Here is a 20,928-nt window from a genome sequence, read left to right on the forward strand (position 1 = left end):
GTATAAGTCGTCTACTTGGCTTCTGTGTAGTACTCCGCGGCAGTATGCATGAGTTACTGGCACGATGAATCATTTGTCCATTTGCCCATTTCGAAAAGATACGGGTCTTACGTAATGGCTTTTACCCCGCATCGATCTTCCCCGCTGCATCGCGTCAGCTGCGTTGAGAAGCAACAACAACAACAAATCCAAGCTGATACGGTCTTCGTACACTGCAAGTGTCGGCCATCGGATCGCAGTGGATGAGAAGAGTGTCAAGCAATGTACTGGCCGACAGCGACAACGAGACTGGTCAATACGCCTGCGCCCTTGCAGGATGCCCCGATACGAAGATTGAAATCAAGTAGGAAGGGCAACTTCTTTGTCAGCCTGACTGAGAATGGCCTGGGCGTTTGGGATGTCAGAGTGAGTTTGCGCCCGCTGATCATGAAGCATGAATTTCTACTGATGCGCTTGGTGATATGATATGAAGCCCACGGTCCTGCAAGCTGCCGTTGTCAGGTCGCAAGCTAGTATAGAGAGGTTTGGTGTAAATGTGGACGTGTTCTGGGCTCATGATGGAAGGGGTATCATCGTTCTGGTGAGTGCTTTCGTACAAAGCGCAGTCAGACGCGAATGATCCCGCCCTACAATGAGCCGCACTGTGGTATGAGCTGACAAGACTCTGCTGCAGACAAACACCTCGCACTTGCTGTTCTATCAGCTGGTACCGACGTCTCGACCATCCTACGACTCCCCTGGACCCTCCACTCCCGGACCAGGCGAAGGAGACGTAGTGATGGGCTGGGAACTTCGCTGCCTCGGCACTGCATTCCTTATGGGCCGATGCGAGTCTTTGGTAGCCCAGCCTCATAACCTACTACTTGTCCTTCAACATCCTCCTTCTCTCTTATCGGTTCCACATCCCGTACCTAGCCAACTACTCTCACCTGCCGGATCACATTTCCCTCCGCCACCATTAGACGGCGACTCCGAGTCCCAGATGGACTGTTCGATATATGACCTCTCGAGTAATAACGATTGGCTGAAAGATCCTTTACCCATCGGTATAACTTCATTTAGGTTGCCCGGCCTACCTATTTTATACACGCTTTTGAACCAAGACGGACGATTATACGTCATGTATCAGTCCGCTCAGCTCGCTCAAATGACTCCCTCTGAGTCTCTGAAGTCTCAGTTGATCAATGGTCCTAATTATACTGGAATACGGATACATCCTCCGCCGAAAACAAATGATTTGACGAAAAGAGTGGAAGCACTTGGATTGATGAGGGACGAGGAAGATGAGGGGGATGTAGAGGACTATGCGGAACAAGTAGCGGTCAACCCGAGGTTTGGCTTGGTAGCTGTTGGATTAGCTAGGTGAGATACCCAACTGCTCAGGTGAGGGAAAGATCATTGACATTTGTTGGTGCTAGCGGCAAGATCAATATCATCAGTCTGCCCCCATATCCTGCTCAACCTAAGGTTTCGCATACCCTTGATCTTAGAATGTCCGCAAATCTACGTGAGATCATCACTCTTCATAAATAGCCCACTCGGAGACGTCTGCTGATTCATGAGAGGTATAGACGCGTCGCCCGGCGGAGTCACCAGTCTGGCGTGGACCGGGGACGGGTACTGCTTAGCGGCCGGATATGAGAAAGGGTGGGCTGCTTGGAGCATGGGAGGAAGGCTTGGTGGTTGTGGAGTCAAGGAAGAGGAGGATCATGGGCGAGATGATTGTCCAGCTGGCGTTGTTGATGTTGTACGTCTTTTCCTCGCAATATCTGAGCCCATGGCTGACTCCTCTCGGTAGTTCTGGGCGCCCGGTAATCTTGAGCTGTTCCTTCTCCGTCCCGGAATGGACAGTGGTCCTCAAATCGAGGTCGTGTCATTCGTGAAGAGCGCTTCGACAAGCCAACAATCTCCTGTAAGCACAGATCTCTCGGAGAGTTAGGTTTAGTATCGCTTACAACGGCGAGTAGGATAATACGAGATATGCTTTCTTGCAGATGGATGATCGAGTTCTAGTATATCGCGGAGCTGATCAGCCTGATATGAGCGTGATCAACCCGGAGTCGGACGTGTGGCAGAGTATCAAGGTGAGCTGACTTGGGTCAAGTATTCTTGTTGTGTTCTAATACCGAATGATGGCCATCGCAGATACCATCCGCGTACATCGCTACGAATTGGCCCCTTCGTTACGCGTCGATGTCATCAGATGGAAAGCTTATAGCGGTCGCCGGGAGAAAAGGCCTGACTCATTACTCGGCTTCTTCTGGAAGGTGGAAATTATTTCCCGAAGAGAGGCAAGAGAGGGAATTCTCAGTTCGAGGTGGTCTTTTATGGTTCCACCATGTTCTAATCGCCGCTGTAGATGTCGACAAGACTCATCAAGTAGGTTGAAATAGTCCACCAGAATGGTTTCCAAGCTGACCATCTGATCAAACTATAGATCCGACTATATTCTCGCGACCTTGATTTGACTGAAATACTGCATACTCAGACCCTCCCTTCGCCTGTTCTCGTAATGACCCTGCTCGATAATTCCCTCTTGGTGTACACGGCCGACAATAATCTATACCACTTCCTCATTCTACCCACGCAGACATCGATCAAACTGCATTTGTGCGGAAGTATCAGCTTTAGAGGTATCGTGCAGGTGCCAAGTAGAGTCAGGGGTATGAGTTGGCTAATACCGCCAGCGCAGAAAGGTGAGTCCCGGTGTCTCGCATCCTGTTCACCTATGCGGATTTCCCGCTGACCCTCAATCACACGGCAGAATTGGGAGATCCGGTAGATGATCTTATTGTAGCTACGATCATCTTCTTAGTAGATGGCAAATTGGTCCTACTTCGTCCTCGCAGAGTGAGCTTGTTCCTTTGCGGCATGCCCTCCATCGCTAATCTGGATAAATTGGACCCCCACATAGGCACGCACAGATGAAGTTAGGTACGATATGCAGATTCTCGCTGATCGAATCGAGGTGTACTGGACCCACTTGCACGGCGTGGCAACCCTGGAAAACTCCTTGTGGGGCTACGACGGACAGAATGTGCGAGTTTGGCTAGACGCGCTCACCATAGAAGCAACAAGGGTGAACAGTACGAGTGATAGTTACGAGGAAGTCGAAGAAAGCGTGAAGTTGAGGTTGGACTTCTACCCATTGTGTAAGTGGAATTTACGATGTTCATTTGAACGGTGCATGAGCTGATCGATCAAATTTCGCCTTCGTAGCGATACTAATGGACAAAGCTATCATCATTGGAGTGGACCCGGACTCCTCACTCAGATTACCTTGGCCGATAAACAAAATCTCAACGTCCACCCACTTGTTCTTACCCCAATTTTTGCGCTATCACCTCTCGTCTACTCCGCAGCAGAATTTGTTGAATGCCTTGATCCTTGCGAGGCATTACGACGGACTAGTATATTTCGCCCATTCTCTCGAAATACTACTTCATTCTGTGCTGGAAGATGAGGCTGCCAAATCGTCCTCAAGTTCCAGTATCAGCAGCCTACCTCAAATGACTCAAAACAGCAGCGCCAAGCAAGGAGAGAACGTGATCGATCTCAACTCGTTCCCACCCACGCCGAATCCGGGTACCTCGTCTCCTCGCGAAGATGTAAATGTGTTGTCGGCGGTCATTCAGTTCTTGGATCATTTCGATAATTCCCTCGAAGTAGTGGTGGGATGTGCACGGAAGACCGAGGTGGACAGATGGAAATTGCTTTTCGACGTTGTAGGGTCACCGAGGACATTGTTTGAAGCTTGTTTAGAGCAGGGAAAGCTCCGGACGGCAGCTAGCTATTTGTTGGTTCTGCATGGACTGAACGAGGATGGTGGTGTGGCTGGATTTGAGTCTGAGGAAGGAGGTAAGATGGATGTGGATGTGAGTGTTTCAGTTCTGCTCGTTTCTGTTTGTTTAATTCCGATCGCGATGATACTGGAAGAAGATCGGTTTGCTGATTGCATTTGGGTATGTGTGGTACTAGGATACGATCAGATTGTTGAGACAAGCTATCAAAGCCAAAGAATTCCATGTGAGTGAGCCTTGTTGCTTCGTTGGTAGGGAAAAAGGTGGTCTTTGTAGTCGATGCGTTTGTGATGCTGATACTGATGCTGATGCCGATGGGTGTTCTAGCTCTGCAAAGAATTACTTCGGTTCTTACATTCAATAGACGAATCCGGAAAATCACTCGTATCAGCCATCGAGCAAGTTGGAATACTCGACAATGGCTCAACGACAATGACAGCCAATACCAATAACCTTTCGACGGATCGTACGGATTCGGGGAGACCTGATATCATTGATCTCACTCAAGCAGAGGCAACAGATGAGGCGAGCAAAGCTACCCAAAATACCCCACAAATTGTGCTTTCACCAGAAGTGTCTTCCCCCGCTCAGGTGGTCACCCCTTCACCGTCTTCTTCGATGTCGCCGAGCCAATCGCGGAGTAGCGAGAGAGTCAATTCACCGTTCCAGCTGAGTCAAGATAGGATGTATAAGACCCCGCCATCGCCCAGGACGATGGAGAGGTTCGAAGGAGAGCCGCCGGCAGAAATAGGTCAGGATATAGCGAAAAGCGATGAACACCTTGAGAATTGAGGTCGAGGAGTTGGTCATATGCCCAAGCTTAGGGCAGTTGGCTGTATATATAACGCTCAAGCGACTTGTTGCCGTTGATCGTGCATTGCGAATTGTTAATGATGATGAATTGCAAGAATGAACTGACCATAACGACAACTGGGTCATGACATGATGATAAATGCATAATGCTATACGGACTTATGTGTCCTCAATTGTGAAAATAATGAGATACGCTATCCGGGAGGAAGGTCAAGAAGTCGAGGAGAGTGTCTCAGGGTCCAAGGGATGCTTTTGAGCTGTGTTACCAGATGATTTCGGCTATCATTTCAAAATTACATCAGCTAAGACTGGCATGAGACCTCGATGTCTAGCTGACTGACATTCATTAGTGCCTACTCCGCGATCTACCCTATTCGCAAATACCCTCTTATAGACAAAACGCTGGTCGTACTCCCTCATGACCTCTGCCGAGAGCAACATGCGGTCTTTGACCAATTGCGAGTAAAATTGCGCGAGTTGAGATAAGAGGAAGGTCGTTGAGAGATGTAAGAGGGGTGTGTAGATCGGATGAAGAGGGACGAGGAGATGAGTTAGGATAGGTGAAGTAGGTGGGAAAGCGCTATCAGAACACAAATTACGAATCATACGTCAATAAGCATCGATACAGCCTAATCCAATGTATATCAAAATCGTAAAAATAAAGGGGAGGGGGGAACGACATACCAGAAAAAGGCTAAGCAGAACTCGGGCGGATCCCAGACTCTGAGACTTTGGATTTTGTCGTTCGAACCGAAATTATTGAGCTTAGGAGCGTCTTTCTGAGGTTTACCAAAAGCTGAGAGGATCGAATAGCTGCAGATGATAGCCTCATCAATTATGCTGCGGACACGCGTCGTCCTACCAAAACCTAGCTGACTTACAAGGAGAATTTGAGGATGAACCATAATGCCTTGCCCGTCAATCTGGCGTACTTGGCTAAGCCGGCATGAGAGATGGTACTGGTGGATAATAGCGTAGAGGAAGCGAAGATATCGCTTTCAGGTTCAGATCTGACTTTGGGGGCGGGAACGGGCGAGGCATGAGGCGAGTGGATGGGATCAGAACCCTATTCGTACTCGTAAGTCAGCTGGATGGAGGAGCTCTTCAAAGAAAAGATGACATGCTTACAGATCGAAGTTGCATATCGTATGTCCTGAATCGCGTGAAGAGGTATGCTGCGTTGCCGACGGACAGGAGTAGAAGGAGGATCAGGAAGAGATAACGCTAATTTGGCGAATCAAGGCAGTGAAGAACTCAGTTAGCTATACATGGGCGTATGACAAAACTCGCCAGATAATAGTTTAGCTCACCGAGTAGCCGGACAATAGACCGACACCTTTGGTTTTCCCTTCGTTCTCCCATTGATCCCATCTACCGCTCACTCCCGTAGGTTCTCGGCCGCTTCGCAGGACGCTATAATGCTCGTCACGATTAGAGAACAAAGGGTATACTAGCAGATAATGTATAGCGTGTATACCCAATGCTATTGGGTTGGCCAGATGTTCGTCGGGAAGTATGTCGTAGATTGACTGAGGAGTAGCGAATGCTAATCTGTCGTAGAGCTGAGTGGGCATCGAAGAGATCCTGCAGTTTCTATCATCAGCTTAGTTGCCTATGAAGGAGGAGACAGCGGCAAAGCTGACCTCTGCCAAATAGGTTTTTGTCGGACAAACCGTTTTCTTCTAATCTGGGTATCCAGGACTGGCATACTTGATCGGCGCTCATCCTCGGCTCGACGAGCAGCCTTCGCTGAGGCAGCCATATCGAAGGGGATGCTTGAGCTCTTGCTCATACCCTGCGGAGGGGTACTCAGCGCATACGGCGAGTAATGTATCTTGGGAGTAAGCGGTGTTGAGGTTGATGTCGTGGCATTGCGATATCGTGTCGGTGTATCGACCTGTTTGGGAGTGTGGACTTGCCTAGATGTAGACGTGGAAGGATAATGAGAAGGAGTCGATATGGGGGAATCGATCTCTGCTAATTCGCGAGATGAGTGTGACTTGGATAATTTGGAAGGCGCGTGAGAGAAGGCTGGTAAGCTCCTTCTGGTTCTTGCCAGGGGTGATTGTGACATCTTGCCGGGCGGTAGGCTGCTTTGAGCCTCTTTGAGGTCAGCAAATGGTCAATTAGTATTGAGAATGATGAACCCTTCTGTACATAGAGAAGAAGTAAACTCAATACAATCAGGTTGACGCGTAAAGTTGAGGACAAGGAGACGCCGAGTGGAGGAAGGCACAGACATCTTAGGAGGGAGGCACAAATAGATAACCTCATCCTCTGTTCACTGGAATTCTCTGGATGTTCCTATGCATGGGGGGGCCTTGGGTAGATACGCGTTAGTGTATGCATAAATGCGGACAACAGAACGACTGCTCTCACTCAAGAACGCAAGACGATGATTGACGGTGTTCAGCTCTCAGATAAGATAAAGGGAGAGCTAAACACGCACTGTCCGCCACCCAAAAGTCGTAGAGGCGCCTCCACCTCATCGTCATTGACCAAACACAAGATCCTCGTCCTAAATTAATCATCTTCTCAATATTCTCTTCGAGCTTTGTACAATAGCAGCATTGGCAAGTGTCGGCTCCAAGATGGTGAGTGATGCTGACGAACCAGACGTACCATGGTGCTATGGCTGACTGAATACTTGCCGCAGTCCAACTTCTTACCTGTCCCAACCAAGCGAGCTTTACCCCTCCCTTCATTCTCACAACACCTCTTGAACTACATCTCGACGCATTTCCGAGATGCCCATCCAGAAGCATTCAAGCGAGATGTCGAGTCCCTGGTGGCTCTGCGGAAAGAATGGGTAGAGGCGAAAGCTGAAGGTCATCCAGAAATAGTCCGAGGTCTGATGAGGTATGTAACCTTTATACGAGCAGTCACAAAAGAAGTCTGGAAGAATGTCGCTCAAAGAAAGCTTATTAGGTATCATGCACAATTGGCATTCCTCTTGACAAAGTTTCCCTCTGATATTTCACTGCAATTCACCTATCACCTACCCTTCCCTCCTTCGTACTCGCTCACGCCCGACGCTCCAATATCGCTAGCGTCATTGACATTCGAGCGAGCGAGCGTACTTTTCAATATAGCTGGATTGTATGCGTCCATGGCTGCAGCAGAACGTAGGGCGGAAGCTGAGAGTATCAAGCGAGCCTTGGGATACTTATCTGTCAGTTTTTCCCCGCGATCTCTTTTTCTCAGTCAAGCTCATTTGACTGTATATCTTGTCAGGCTTCGGCGGGTGTACTGGAGCATCTGATCAGAAACCTGTTACCTACCTTACAATCGGAGTTATCGTCCCCTCATGCTGCGGGCTATGACATGTCAGAGTCTTTCTTGGGCACGATAAAGGAATTTGTGCTTGCCGAGGCGCAGGAATGTTATTGGCAACAAGCTGTCCTACGTAAGTCGGCTGGTATTGCCGAGATGAGACACAGCTGACGACGTTATCGCGTATAGAGGGATCATACAAGAATGGACTGATAGGAAAGCTGTCCATGAAGGTATCCGAATACTACAAGGCAGCTCTGACATCGATGAACGGGACCGATTACCCAAGTTCATCGTTCTTTCCCCCAGTATGTCCTCATTTCTCCTTCAAGCGGACGGACCTGGTTGCTAATTGCTGCTCCATATGTAGAATTGGATAGCGCATATAACGGTCAAACAGAATCATTTCGAAGCTGCTGCCCAATATCGACTGAGTCAGGAAGATTTGGAGAAGAGCAGATATGGAGAAGAGATCGCTAGACTACGCGTAGCTGAAGGACTGGCTAAGAAGGGCTTGGAGGCTGGAAAGAAAGGTGTGGCCGATTCGGTCGTCTCGGATCTGAAGGTAAGACCTTATCGATACTACCACAATCATCTGTCATGTCACAAAAAGTGCTAGTGACTGATGATGCCGCAGAATCTGCAAGCCGCTGTTAAAGCTGCTTTGGATCGGGCCGTGCGAGATAATGACCTGGTATATGTCTGCCCTATCCCGCCTGCCAACCAGCTCCCGCCGCTCAACGGCGTCGGCATGGTCAAGGTCGCCATACCTACCGAGGTCTCCGATCCTATCGCATGGTTGATGGGTGGAGGAGCGGGTATGCCAGCGTTGTTCAGCGCCTTGGTACCCTATGGAGTGCATCTGGCTTTAAGTAAGTGGACGATTTCTCTTGATGCTGATCCGACAAGCGACTAATCCCATTCACAGGTATATATGACGACAGGAAAGACACCTTGGTCCGGGAGCTGGATGGGAAGCGAGAAGAATTAGACGGTGTGGCCGCGAGGTGAGCTGAATGTGCTGCTCGTTGGAGCGTGCTTGGCTGACATCGTGCACAGTACACTTCAATCTCTCAACTTACCGGGATCAATACAAGCTCTTGAAAGGCCAGTCGGTTTGCCTCCCTCATTGCTCAAGAAGGCGGAGGAAGTGGACTCAAACGGTGGTGTTGATCGTATCCGAAGTCTGTTACAAGAGGTCGAAAGGTTATCCAAGGCGAATACACAAGCGCTCAATGATGTACGTCGGCTGTTCCATTTTCTGCATCAAATCACATAGTAGCTGATACTGGGAGCAGGCAATGGATATCCTGGATCAGGAAGCTACCGAAAACGAGACGCTTCTTAGCCGTCAGCCTGGACTTCAAGCCAATCGTGCACCATCGCACATCGCCAATCAGCCTCTCATTGCGACTGCTCAGCAATACGATGCAACAATTCGTCAGGCAGCAGGCAGTGACGGCACAGTCAGGGTCAAATGGGAAGAGTGGAGTCGCCTGATTGAGATCCTGGCCGGTGGAGAGGTGAGCTGCAGACGCCGCGCCAGCATCATCTTGCCGGGATGCGAAAACTCATTTGCTGCTTCAGGACGATATCAATGATTATGTCCCTTCGACGTCATCGTCAAGTAACGGATCCTCATCATTACCACCCTCTGTCCGTCCGATTCGAGGATCTCTCGAAGAGCTGGACGACCGCATCGCACATCGAGCCAGACTAGTGCACGACGCGAAAAACATCGCAGCGGCTGACGATATAAGACCTGCCGTTCTGACCGAAGCTACCCGCTTGGCTCATGGGGGTACAGGTGATGTCAAGACTGAGTGGTTCGAGGATCTGTTTGGGCGCAGCTTGGAAAAGTATGATCGAATAAAGGAAGAAATGGATGCTGAGGGGTCTAAGCAGGATTCCTTGCTTGAACACATACGGGTAAGTGATTGCACAATGGTAAAACAGCAGGATCACTAATGATGTGGGGTCATCGTTTCAGAGCCAGAATGACGCGTTCATATCAGAAAGAAAGGATGATCCGATAGTGAAAGAACGAGAGAGGAAATTGCAGGATATGGACCTGGCCTACTGGAAACGGAGAGAAATCGTCGACAACGCGGAGGAAGGGATCAAGTTCTACAACTCGTTTGCGGAGATGTTGAATCAGTTCAAGGGTACTTGTACGCAGTTCCTGAATTCAAGGAGAGCGGATGTCGGGTCAGTCAAGTATCCTAGCCTCCAGACTGTATATACAAGTTGAGCTGAAAATGGTCAATGTCAGGCAAATCACGAACCAATTCCAGAATGTATCGTTCAACGAGACGCCTTCATCTCATACACCTCCGCCGGGCCAGGCGGAACAATCATATCCCTCGCCAGCACAACATCAATCTCAATCTCCCGCTCCATCTGTTCACAGACCACCTTCACCGCCGAAGCCTTTCCTTGCTCACCCAAATTCCAGTCAATGGCAATCCGGTGCAGATTTCTTACCTCCGCCTCCGCCACCGCCTATCCTGCGCTCGGGAGGTATACAGACTCAACCTCGCTCTGCACCGCCGCCACCGGCAGACTCAGCTCCGAGGCGAGTGACGAGGGCTTCGGCGGCTGCTGCGAAGGGACCGATAGGTGATGCGGATAGGAATCCGTATGCGAAGGGAACTAGAAGAGGCGGGGGCGGAGTGGTGTAGTAAACGTAGTATTACAGATGATCATGCATGGATCGCGCCAAGGGTGCTGTTCGCCCTGCGCTATTGCCCTGATTCTTTGTTTGATGCCAGCGATCTGCTCTACTGGCATTGCGATAAGCTCAGATGCAATCCATCACAGCACTTCCAAGACCAGATCCGGTATTTGTCGCATCAATGCGAGGATAGCCTTTTGGAATCGCAAATGACCCTCCTCTGTGGCGGTAACGACACTACTGTATCCCCGATACGTCTCCAAGTTTCGACAAGTAAGGACTGAGCTCAGACACTTTGTGCTTGATGTACTGTGCTTGGTTTATGGGAGATCACTTGAGATTGGTGGGGTACAGTTAATTTTCAGCCATAGTGTCACAGAAAGCAATCACTGGTGGCATTACGGGAGCACAGTGTGGTGTTGTGATGTATCGTGATCAACCTATCAACAAAGTCAACGAGAAATAAGGATCGGTGATGCTGATAATCTCTTCGCTTAGGGGAACGGTAAGGGGTCATCAATGCGAAATGAAAGGATGAGAAAGGGGGTCATAAGCCACAAATCAAATGGATGAAAGGGCTCCTCCCAAGCAGATCTCAGATCTCAAGGGTCTTTGTGATACTGCACAATGATTAATCGGTCGAACTAGACCCTCTCAATTTGCGCATACCGATCCAATACCTTGAGCTGTATGATATTCAGTAAGTATCGAAAGATGGACAAAGGGAGACTTGCAGATGACTGTACCCCTTAGAACCCATGCGAAAGCGGGGCAAGGGGGAATGGCGTTATGGGAAGGAGTACGAGTGTTGATTAGATCGGATGACCGGACTGTGACTAATCCGCTTTGGGACCTCGGTTTGGATGTACGTTGAGAGGAGATGAGCTGATTGGGTGTCAAATTTGGCAACCTGTAAATACCCATGGAACCCTCCTGATATCAATCAGACCGGTACGTTCTGCACTCATAAATTCCCTGACTATTGACTGCTTCGATCCTTCTCATACTGTGTATGTTTAGTATTTGTCAGGCTAATCAACTTGGATCTTCGAGCTTCGATTGTCAATAGACCTTCACTCTTATTCTTGGTATCGATATCGATACCCCTCTGGAGTGGATCAACTCACCTCACTCTGACTTAAATCTGATCAGTGAAGTATCTCGCTTCGAAGTAAAGTATCAACTGTGGCATTTTCAAGCCACCATCACAATCACCATGCTTGCATCACTCTCATCAGCATCATCTACGATCTTCCTTCTTTTCGCCCTCTTATCAACTGGTTTTCCCTCAGTCATTGCCTCAGGAGACGGAGACGGAGACGGAGATGCCAAGATGATAGTCAACATTCCGGAATATACGACGTACAGAGATGCCGGGAACCCATCCGATTTCGTCTGGGGCGGCCATCCCAAAGAACTCATATTCGACAAAGCCCAACGAGACGATAAATTCGCTTATAAATTCAAATTGCAGACTTGGGCAGAGATGGAGAAGGGGGATTATACCCATGGGTCGGTCGAACTTGATCTGACGGTGAGTCTGGCTCGATAGACCCTACGGTGTCGCTTAGGGGTACTAAACCACAGGAATTGTAATTGTATTTGCATCATCCCACTGACGGATTTGTGATTTTGCACGGTACTGTACTGTATGGGCTTCACAGTGCTACGCCAGAGCCTCCCAGGAGGGCGACTCGGAATGGATTTTCACCCATGACGGACTGATCAAAGTGGTCAAGCGAGCTTCGGGGAGCAGGATCTGGTGTCCCCAAGATCAGGGTCTGTGCCATACTGAAGACTGTAAACTCCCTGTGGTAGATACGGACTTGTAGATCTGTAGATATAGGCCAACACAGTACGACTGATCGCTCTTGGCGTGTGTATCTGGATTCATATTTGTATTTGTAGTTGTATTCCGTTGCAAGTAATGCCTATACGACTTTCACGATATGAAAGGATCGCACTGCCCTGGTCATAGTATACAGTACGATCTCCTGTCTCACTGGCACTTCAGAGTAGTCCTACTCTTCTGAGATCTTGTCGCACTCCTTGGCCTCTTGACAAGACTTGAAGGGCCGATGATGACGACTGATCATTACTTCCGCCTGCCTACCTGTATCCTCCTAGTATTAGTATGGATATCTAGCCTGGTTCCCGGATGCTGCACAGCGGATAATCGTTTGCGATCCTTTGCTGTCGCCTGCTTTCAAAGCTTGAAGCTTGAAGCTTGAAGTATGCTGTACCATCCAATCCGAGGAGGCGTGACGATGGTCGGTATCGCAAATCATGATCTGATGAGCCTTACCAAGTGAAGACCTGTATAACGCAATGATCCCTTCAACGATCTTCTTTCGTAGGTCACATGATCAGGCATCTAGTATCAATCCCAGCTTCTTTGGCCTGTTCTTGAGCCACTTCCAATTCGTTCTCTTTTTGCTTGGCTTTGACTTCTTTGGGGAACCATGACTTCATGAAGCTGCGTGACGCAATAGACTATAGTCAGCTCTGTCTTGTCCCGGCAGTGAACCACTACCTATGGGCCGACTCACTTCATGACTGTCAAATCCAGCGAGTCTGTATGAGATCAAACGAACTATCAGCATTGGCCCCTTGCGTTTCGCCACAACATGAATAGCTTGAGACACCCACTCTTGTCGGCCAGCAGCACCACTTTACCCCTACATAACGGACATTCCTCTTTACCGGCCCTCTGCATCTTGACCAGACACCTGACGCAGAAGAGGTGCCCGCACCCAAGTCGAATAGGCTTGAATGCTATTGACGTGCAGATCAGGCAAGCATAATCATCTAGACTCGGTAATATCCTGAATCACATTTTGTCAGCTTACTTCGAAACGGCAGAAGTTGTCCGCCAGGAAGCTAGACTGGACTGAGCTCACGGTAATAAGGTATTCGTCAAACTGGCCAGCAGAATATGGGGCAAAGAGGTATTATAAAATGCCCAAGTCGATACATTCCCATCTTTATCCACATACGTTGACAACGTAGATTTGACAAATGACGGAAATCCTTCCGAAGCAGTCAAAGCAGTTCGTTTATCGTGTTTCTTCAAAATCCTAATCAAATTCGCCCACATGAACACTCATATCGCTCTTTGTCGTAATCTCTTGTGATGTGGGGGTTTAGATAGAATTTTGACTCGGGCTCTGACTCACTTCCTAGCCGCCATCACGTTGGCACCTTGAAACCTCTTGAGATCCAATAACCAGACATTCAACTTCAAGAACTCCTCCCACGCACTCCGTATTTTCTTGCCCTTTAACGTCCTCCGGTCTCCTAGACCACGCTTGACTACTTCATTCGCGAAGATTTTTAAGCGTTCCTCGGCTTCTTCTAGCGTTCTTTCTCCCCTTGTACGTTCCGAATTGCTTTCGAAGATTTCACTTTCTATCCAGAGGGTGAAGATCTCTCTCCATATATACAAGTCCTTCTTCGAGGTCTTTCCGCTATGATAACGCGAGACAACTGATGGTCCATCCGTGACTGAGCCGTCTAGAGGAGTCGACTTTGGCGGAATAGGAAGGATCTGAGGGGCGCTCGATGAGAATGAAGGTGAGATGGAGGTTGAGATGATGCTGCATACATTCTCGACGGCGTCCTTGAACAGGATCTGTTGTTTGGAGTGGAAAGTAGATAGTGAGGTCAGAGCGGATGTGAGAAGATGGAAGAACTCGAGATCGGAGGATAAGGGGATGATGAAATCTCGTTCGTGCGATGGAGGAGTCGCTGACGCTGACCCTGACGCTGAGGAGATCTCGGGGATGTCTTCGCCTGAAGTCAAGGCAGAAAGGGCGGCGGAAGTGGAGGGTAGAGAGTTCGGACGCGGGAAAGGAAACTCTTTTGCTTTAGGAGTAGTAGGAGAGGAGGTCTGTTCGACAACGGCATCGCCTATGGTCAGATCACCCATACCATCGCGAATATCTCTTCCGCTGGCGATGGCGAAAATGGGCGATAAAGCCGATTTCATCTTTTGCAACGTTGGGCTGGTAGGTATGATTGGGGATTTTAATCTGTTGAATGGACGAGGAGTTGCGGATGAGCTAGAGCTGGGTTGAGGATCCTCTTCGTCCTCATCTTCTTCTTCCGTATCCAAGTCTGTATCGTCGTCCGGAGTGGACATGGACGGAGATGGAGAAGGGGAGGCAGAGATAGATCGGTCTCTGTCAGAAACTGAAGGTGATGCTTGCAGATGCAAACGAAGTTGCGGGATGGGATTCGAGGGGTCCCCTAGAGGTGTTTTCGGGTTCAGTATGGGGTCACAGAAGGATCTGAAGGTAATAGAGCTCACCCGTCAAGACATATTCAGCCTTGACATCACCGGTTCCATCCATCACAGCTTTTCTGACGACCCGCCTCCCACGATTCTCATTGACAGGACTAGGAGTCTTCTCCTCTCGTAGCTTATCTTGAGCTTCTAAGAATTGCCCGACGCTCATAGGCCGTTTAGGCAGGTCATCTAGGGATATTGTTGGGGGTAGTGAAGCTGTTGCATTATCAGACAACAACCTTAACCTGAACTTCTTGTGGGTATGATGTGGTTCGGGCGCTATTATACCGTCAGTAGCCGATGATGGTGATGCGGAGGGGTGCTGAGGATTTGGCGAGGGAGGTACAGGGTCAATGGTCACTTCTTGAGGCTGGTGCTCGTGATGATGATTTGACGGATTTGATCCACTTCGAATAGTCGGCGGAGTAGTTTCGGGCGAATCATATTCAAATTCCAGTACTTCTTCGTCTTGGTCTCCGTGCCCTTCTCCTGGGGAAAGGACCTTGATTCGTTTGCTTGAAGTTGTACCGGTCGAGAGCTCATGGTCCTCAGTCACGAGTAACTTGTTCAGGACATGCGGTGATAAGCCCATCGACGTGAGCTCGTGCACAACGTTTTTGATCAGCTTCTTGAGCTGGATGGTGTCAAAGGTTGAGTCAGCATGAACCAAGACTCATCGTATTATCTGTACGAAAACCGACTCACCCGCCCGTACTCGATAGCTGAATCCTTCCATTCTGGAGGGAACGATGAGTCCTCGAGGATATGTTGAAATTCTTTGCCGTACTTCATGGTGCTCGCGGCGTCATATGTGCAAGTAATAGATGTTCTGTCTCAAGTGAGAGGTCGAAAAGCGCGTAGAAGAAAAAGGAAACGATGACATCCCCTCGTGCGAGTCTGAGCTGAAGTTGCGGACTATCTTAGGAATGAAAAGTCTGGTCTTTCGACGGGGCCTTTCGATTTTCACCTCAGCATCAGCAAGAGCAGAGTAATCACAACACTAGAGTCAGGTAATATACAACAACAAGCATGATGGCGGATGAAAATCTAGCAAGGCGAGGTCCCAAAATATCTTTGTGATCGAGTGGTGATTTGATATCTTATCGTTTTCGGCTATTTGGCGCAACTCATCACAACATCACGCACGTTTCCCAATAACCAGGCAATCAGGCACGGCCAAAAGATCCGGAGAGGCAAGCTTACTACACTATCTGAGTCACCCATTTACGCAGGGGCTCCCTGTATGACGTTTTATCTGTTTTACCCCTCTCGGCCCAAACAGAGTGAGCAATTCCATCTATCCATATGGTCTGCAGATCATTCCGTCATATCCATCAATTGATATTCAGAGAACACAGCTTCATATAAGCAGACTGTCATTCCATCCGGACATAGCACTCCCTCCTCAGTCACCTCGGTCTAGCAAGCGCAGTCGAGCATCTTCAACTGCCATGTCGAGACCCAAACCCCGGGCGTCCGAGCCTGCCTCGTCCTCCAGGGTACCATCGGTCGGTATTCCACCTACAGCTAGGAAATCCTCTCAGCCTGCTGTCAATACTCAAAGCGCAGGTGCTGCTCCACGATTCTATGTAAGCTGTCTCTCACCGCGTTGCTGATCGAGCACGCAGCTGACAATGCACTTTATAGGATGGTCCGACTGTCAGCACTCAAGGCAACGATGTGAAGGATAAAGCCAAAAAAGCAGCCGCCAAGACTGCTGCAGTGACCAAGGTGAGCTGTTCTCCAACCCATCCTTACGGATATGAGCTCATGTTCGCACAATCTCACAGACATCTACCAAAAAAGCCGTAGCCACTGCGCGTCGTCATCCATGGTCGATAATCTCCATCTTGTCAACTCTTCCGATGTTGATATTCTTCTCCCTCGCATCGACCGTGCTGTGCCCTCCACCCGGCCAATCGCTCTCTCCACTCAACAAATACGTCCTATCGCCCTTGGGATACGGTCCGACCCAATCTCATCCTGTATTATGCTACCCTGCCAATGTGTACCACCGGGAAATCCTCCAACCATATGTCTACCCCGCTTTAGATAAAGCTCAAGATAGATTCACCGCTTCTCCTTACTATGTCAACTACGCCAAACCCACATACGACAAGGCAGATCATACCCTTCGAACGCTGTACAATGGTCCGGTCAAGCCCGTTGTGAACCGGATAATTCGAGGAGCTAAGAGGTTTTACTTCACTTTCGTCCAACCTCACATCCCATATCTGAAGGCTAAATACCATACTCTCACTGCACCATACACTTCGAGGATATCTGCTTTCGCCAGACCACACCTGGATACTGCTTCCCAGTATGCCAATCTCGCAACAGAGAACGCTGTCAAGGGGTACAAGTTTGCCTCAACTCATCCCGTGACGGGCCAAATTTCTAAATACGCTCAAAAGGGATACCAAGTTGGCTCGGAGAACGGGAACAAAGCGTATCAATGGAGTAAACCTCATGTTCTAAGAGCTAGACTGGAGGTCGAACGAATCACAAGAGAGATCTTGGGTCCTAGAGCCGTCAGAGCGATTCAGAGAGCTACAGTCGAGGCTGCCAAGGTCGAAGCAGCCGTCAGAGCGTGAGTCGCATAAAGCGCGATTCCTTTCCACAGTCAAAGCTGAATATCTTGTTCTTAGGTATCTTATCCGTCTTTATAATACTCATCTTGAACCTCACGTGGGACCATACGTCCACCAAGCTTCAAAAGCAGTCTCTCCCTACACCGCATTATTCGATAAATACGTCCATCAACCATATATCAAACCTGCCTTGGCCCAGGTGTTCCCAGCGGCTTTAGTGGCCGAGACCAAGTCGAAAAGCTTCCTGGGCATGTTAGCTGAATTTTTACCTGTCGGAGGAGGTGGAGGAGATATAGCTGAGCGAAAAGGACAAATGGACGATTATTACCACAATTTGGAAAACTCTCGAAAACCTGCAGAAGTGGAAGTACCCGCAGCTGGTAAAGTTGCTCAACCGAAGAAAAAGGCTCCGGAGAATGTCGAGTCCAGCGTAGAGAAGAAAGAGAGAGTCGAGCAGAAGAAGATTGAAAGAGCCGAGATGGAACGTGTCAGGGAAGCAATCAAGACTCGAGTCGAGGAGCAGGGGAAGAAGAGTGACAAAAAGGTTCGAGCCGAGGTAAATTAGTTGAACCATCGACATTTTCACGTCCATCGGTTCGCCTTTTTCAAACCCTTGCCGAGCTTTTCCATTCCAACTTTCGATCCTGTTGAACGTACTCAAGCTTGAGGTTTATTTGCCTTGCCTTGCCTTTCTTATCTTCTGACCCTGTCCCCTTCGTTCAATCTTCGGATACATGGCTCATATAATCACCTTTCCCTGTGCAAGATCTATCGTATATTTATAACCTCATCTACCATACCATCCACATCGAAATCTATCGCATATCTCCGATTGTTCTCTATGCCCATTCCTATAATATCCATCTCGTCCTCCATAACCGCAAAATGAGCATGAATCAAGTATAATTTTTTTCCGCTCCGCTCATACTATGTTTTGCGATTGCAGGTGAAAAGCATCCATGAAGAATACATCTCGGCCCAAGTCCCGGTCGTACTCCAGAATATCCGAGCAGAAGTTGAACGAGAGATAGATTACATCCTGAGCGGATTGGATAAATTGTACACGAAGTCGACTTCGTTGACTGCTCAGCAAGTAGCCAAGTCTTCTGAACAGGCCGACCTCAGGCTGAAGAGAACGACAGATAAGATCAAACTTAGACTGGATACTCAGAGGACCAGGATCAATGAGCAGTCTAAAGTTGTCGTTGATAGACAAGCGGGGCTCGTCGATAAGGCTCTGGGAGCTGAATACGAGGAATTAGCTCAGCAGGTGAGTTCTTTGCGACGCACCCTTATTCCAGCAGTAGTGCGACATTGGGGGTTGCTGACGCTCAAGCAAAACGGTTATAGATCAAGTGGATTGATGGGATCACCACTAAGGATTGGGACAAATACAACGATGTCAAGAAGGGTGAGTACTTCTTCACAGTGCTTCGACTGGTCAGGACCTCAAGCTGAAGCGTGAATGGATGTAGTGGCTGAGTCGTACAAGACCAAGTTCGCATCAGCCCTGGACGATCCCAAGTTGGCCAAGCCATTCAACGAGATGAAGACTGAATTGAACGATTATCACGAATCATTCCGCGAACGAATTGGTATACTCAAGCGAACCGCTCTTGATCGAATCAAAGCTAGAGAAGCTATGGCCTCTGAGTCTTCCGCCGAGCCATCAAGAGTATCGATCTTGCCCATCAAGGAAGCCGCCGGTGCTGCCGCTGCCGCTGCAGGCGTGGGAGCTGGAGGCGTCCTCGGAAAAGGGAAAGAACAAGTCATGTCAGCTTTATCAGCTGCTGGAGCAGCTACCCCCGCCTCTGCAGGTATCGTGGATCAAGCGAAAGCTTCGGTCGAATCCGCCGTCAATGCCGCCTCGTCAGCCGCCCACGATGCAACGCGCTCAGTAATTTCGGCAGCTGGTGGAACACCTTCCCCTGAATCGCCTAGAGAACATGCGGAAAGCGTGATCAACTTAGCGTCTGAAGGGATCGAATCGTTCTTGGATTCGGCTACTTCGAACGTCCATCAAGCCACTCGATCAGCTATGAAAGCCGTCGGAGTCACCCCTACCCCGGAATCTATCCCTGAACACGCTGAATCCGCTTACTCTGCCGCTGCTGAAGCTGTCGAGTCGTTATCATCCGTCGCCGAATCAGTCGTACATGACGCTACGAGATCCGCCATCAAGGTTGTAGGCGGAACGCCGCCTCCGGAACCGCCTGCTGAATACGCTGAATCAATCTACGATGCCGCTTCTCAAGGTGTCGACTCGGCAATTTCCTCAGTGTCTGAAGTTGTCCATCAAGCCACACGATCTGCTATTTCCGCTGTGGGCGCTACACCGTCCCCTGAATCATTTGGCGAATCGGTCGAATCCGTCTTGGCAGCTGCGTCTGAGGGCTTAGAAGGGTTGATCCCGGATGTTAATGTGAATGTGCATCAAGCCACAAGATCGATAGTCAGAGCTGTGGGGGGTACGCCAACACCGGAAAATCTGGGTGAACACCTCGAATCAGCCTCGGCCGTCGCTTCGTCAGTATACTCCGAAGCTACTGAAGCCGTATCGTCGTACGCTTCAGACGCCTCTTCGGTAATCCACGATGCTACGCGATCTGCATACTCTGCTGTTGGGGGTACACCCTCTCCTGAAACTCCGAACGAATACTTGGAATCCATCGGTAATGCCGTTCTGGGCGGTGCGGCAAGTGTTTATGCTCAAGCGGGGGATCAAGTCGCTTCGGCATCAGAAGCGGTCCATTCGGGCACTCGATCACTACTAAAGAACGTCGTAGGAGTCACACCGTCCCCCGAAACCCCCGGGGAATTCGTGGAGAGTGTATATAATGAAGCTAGCTCGACGATATCCAGTGTTGGATCGGTAGTTTCCGACCAGGCGTCGGTGTTGGTCGAACAACTTCAAGAGGCGTTGGAATCATTAGTTCTACCCACTAGTAGTACGCCCGAAGCTGAAGGCGTGATTGCGCAGGCTACGGAGTATATAGCTTCTTTAGCCTCGCAAGGGTCTTCGGTGGGTAATGAGGCTTTGCAAAGTGGATCTAGCATCCTCAGTGGACTGCAAAGTCAATTACATACCGCTACGAGAGCGGCTTCTAGGGCAGTGGGAGCGACGCCGACGCCGGAAACTCCAGGAGAATATTTTGAAGCGGTCAAAGAGAAGGTGGAGCGGATTAGGAGTCCGAGAGAGATTGCGGAGAGTCTGGTTAAGAAACATGCGAGTCAGATAGATCGGGATTTGGCGGAAGAGCGGGCGAGAGGGACGACGAGGGTGATTGGGGATGAACATGGGCATGGGCATGCGAGACAGACTAGAGGAGCGGAGAAGGAACATGATCATGCTCACGCTGCGAGGGAGGAATTGTAAGTGGCGCTCTGAGGCGACAGTCACTCAAAGAGGGCAAAATAGAAAGGAAGAAGGCATAGGAAGTGACGGAATGATAGATTGAAGGATATATGTGCGCGCGTGCATACATGATA

General features: G+C 49.4%; 6 protein-coding genes across 6 annotated transcripts; 4 read left to right on the forward strand and 2 right to left on the reverse strand.

Annotated features, from left to right (window-relative positions):
• Nucleotides 1–261: 261 nt before the first annotated feature.
• Nucleotides 262–4,592, forward strand: I303_106246 (uncharacterized protein; the record flags this gene model as incomplete). Its single annotated transcript, XM_018409547.1, has 14 exons — nucleotides 262–405; nucleotides 473–580; nucleotides 674–1,362; nucleotides 1,419–1,507; nucleotides 1,572–1,747; nucleotides 1,799–1,912; nucleotides 1,968–2,084; nucleotides 2,146–2,379; nucleotides 2,438–2,696; nucleotides 2,765–2,850; nucleotides 2,915–3,152; nucleotides 3,220–3,875; nucleotides 3,979–4,026; nucleotides 4,128–4,592. The coding sequence occupies 14 exons, from the start codon at nucleotides 262–264 to the stop codon at nucleotides 4,590–4,592; spliced, it is 3,423 nt and encodes a 1,140-aa protein (XP_018261820.1).
• A 231-nt stretch (nucleotides 4,593–4,823) lies between these two features.
• Nucleotides 4,824–6,687, reverse strand: I303_106247 (uncharacterized protein; the record flags this gene model as incomplete). Its single annotated transcript, XM_018409548.1, has 7 exons — nucleotides 4,824–4,892; nucleotides 4,971–5,193; nucleotides 5,298–5,426; nucleotides 5,495–5,679; nucleotides 5,742–5,837; nucleotides 5,924–6,197; nucleotides 6,257–6,687. 7 exons carry the CDS (start codon nucleotides 6,685–6,687, stop codon nucleotides 4,824–4,826), a joined length of 1,407 nt encoding a protein of 468 aa, XP_018261821.1.
• A 549-nt stretch (nucleotides 6,688–7,236) lies between these two features.
• I303_106248 (pH-response regulator protein palA/RIM20) lies at nucleotides 7,237–10,567 on the forward strand (the record flags this gene model as incomplete). Its single annotated transcript, XM_018409549.1, has 12 exons — nucleotides 7,237–7,472; nucleotides 7,542–7,785; nucleotides 7,848–8,019; nucleotides 8,076–8,194; nucleotides 8,257–8,451; nucleotides 8,524–8,758; nucleotides 8,815–8,893; nucleotides 8,946–9,126; nucleotides 9,185–9,409; nucleotides 9,474–9,815; nucleotides 9,877–10,094; nucleotides 10,159–10,567. The coding sequence occupies 12 exons, from the start codon at nucleotides 7,237–7,239 to the stop codon at nucleotides 10,565–10,567; spliced, it is 2,655 nt and encodes an 884-aa protein (XP_018261822.1).
• Nucleotides 10,568–11,776: 1,209 nt separating this feature from the next.
• On the forward strand, nucleotides 11,777–12,392 carry I303_106249 (uncharacterized protein; the record flags this gene model as incomplete). Its single annotated transcript, XM_018409550.1, has 2 exons — nucleotides 11,777–12,094; nucleotides 12,225–12,392. The coding sequence occupies 2 exons, from the start codon at nucleotides 11,777–11,779 to the stop codon at nucleotides 12,390–12,392; spliced, it is 486 nt and encodes a 161-aa protein (XP_018261823.1).
• Nucleotides 12,393–12,918: 526 nt separating this feature from the next.
• Nucleotides 12,919–15,640, reverse strand: I303_106250 (uncharacterized protein; the record flags this gene model as incomplete). The annotated part of the gene is made up of 7 exons (XM_065969339.1): nucleotides 12,919–13,036; nucleotides 13,110–13,134; nucleotides 13,210–13,385; nucleotides 13,461–13,637; nucleotides 13,737–14,808; nucleotides 14,870–15,482; nucleotides 15,554–15,640. 7 exons carry the CDS (start codon nucleotides 15,638–15,640, stop codon nucleotides 12,919–12,921), a joined length of 2,268 nt encoding a protein of 755 aa, XP_065825411.1.
• A 659-nt stretch (nucleotides 15,641–16,299) lies between these two features.
• Nucleotides 16,300–20,815, forward strand: I303_106251 (uncharacterized protein; the record flags this gene model as incomplete). The annotated part of the gene is made up of 7 exons (XM_018409552.1): nucleotides 16,300–16,437; nucleotides 16,496–16,579; nucleotides 16,639–17,438; nucleotides 17,497–17,995; nucleotides 18,386–18,709; nucleotides 18,790–18,850; nucleotides 18,915–20,815. The coding sequence occupies 7 exons, from the start codon at nucleotides 16,300–16,302 to the stop codon at nucleotides 20,813–20,815; spliced, it is 3,807 nt and encodes a 1,268-aa protein (XP_018261825.1).
• Between the last annotated feature and the right edge of the window lie 113 nt (nucleotides 20,816–20,928).

The sequence above is a fragment of the Kwoniella dejecticola genome, chromosome 7 (genome assembly GCF_000512565.2).
Source record: "Kwoniella dejecticola CBS 10117 chromosome 7, complete sequence".
NCBI classification, from domain to species: Eukaryota; Fungi; Basidiomycota; class Tremellomycetes; order Tremellales; family Cryptococcaceae; genus Kwoniella; species Kwoniella dejecticola.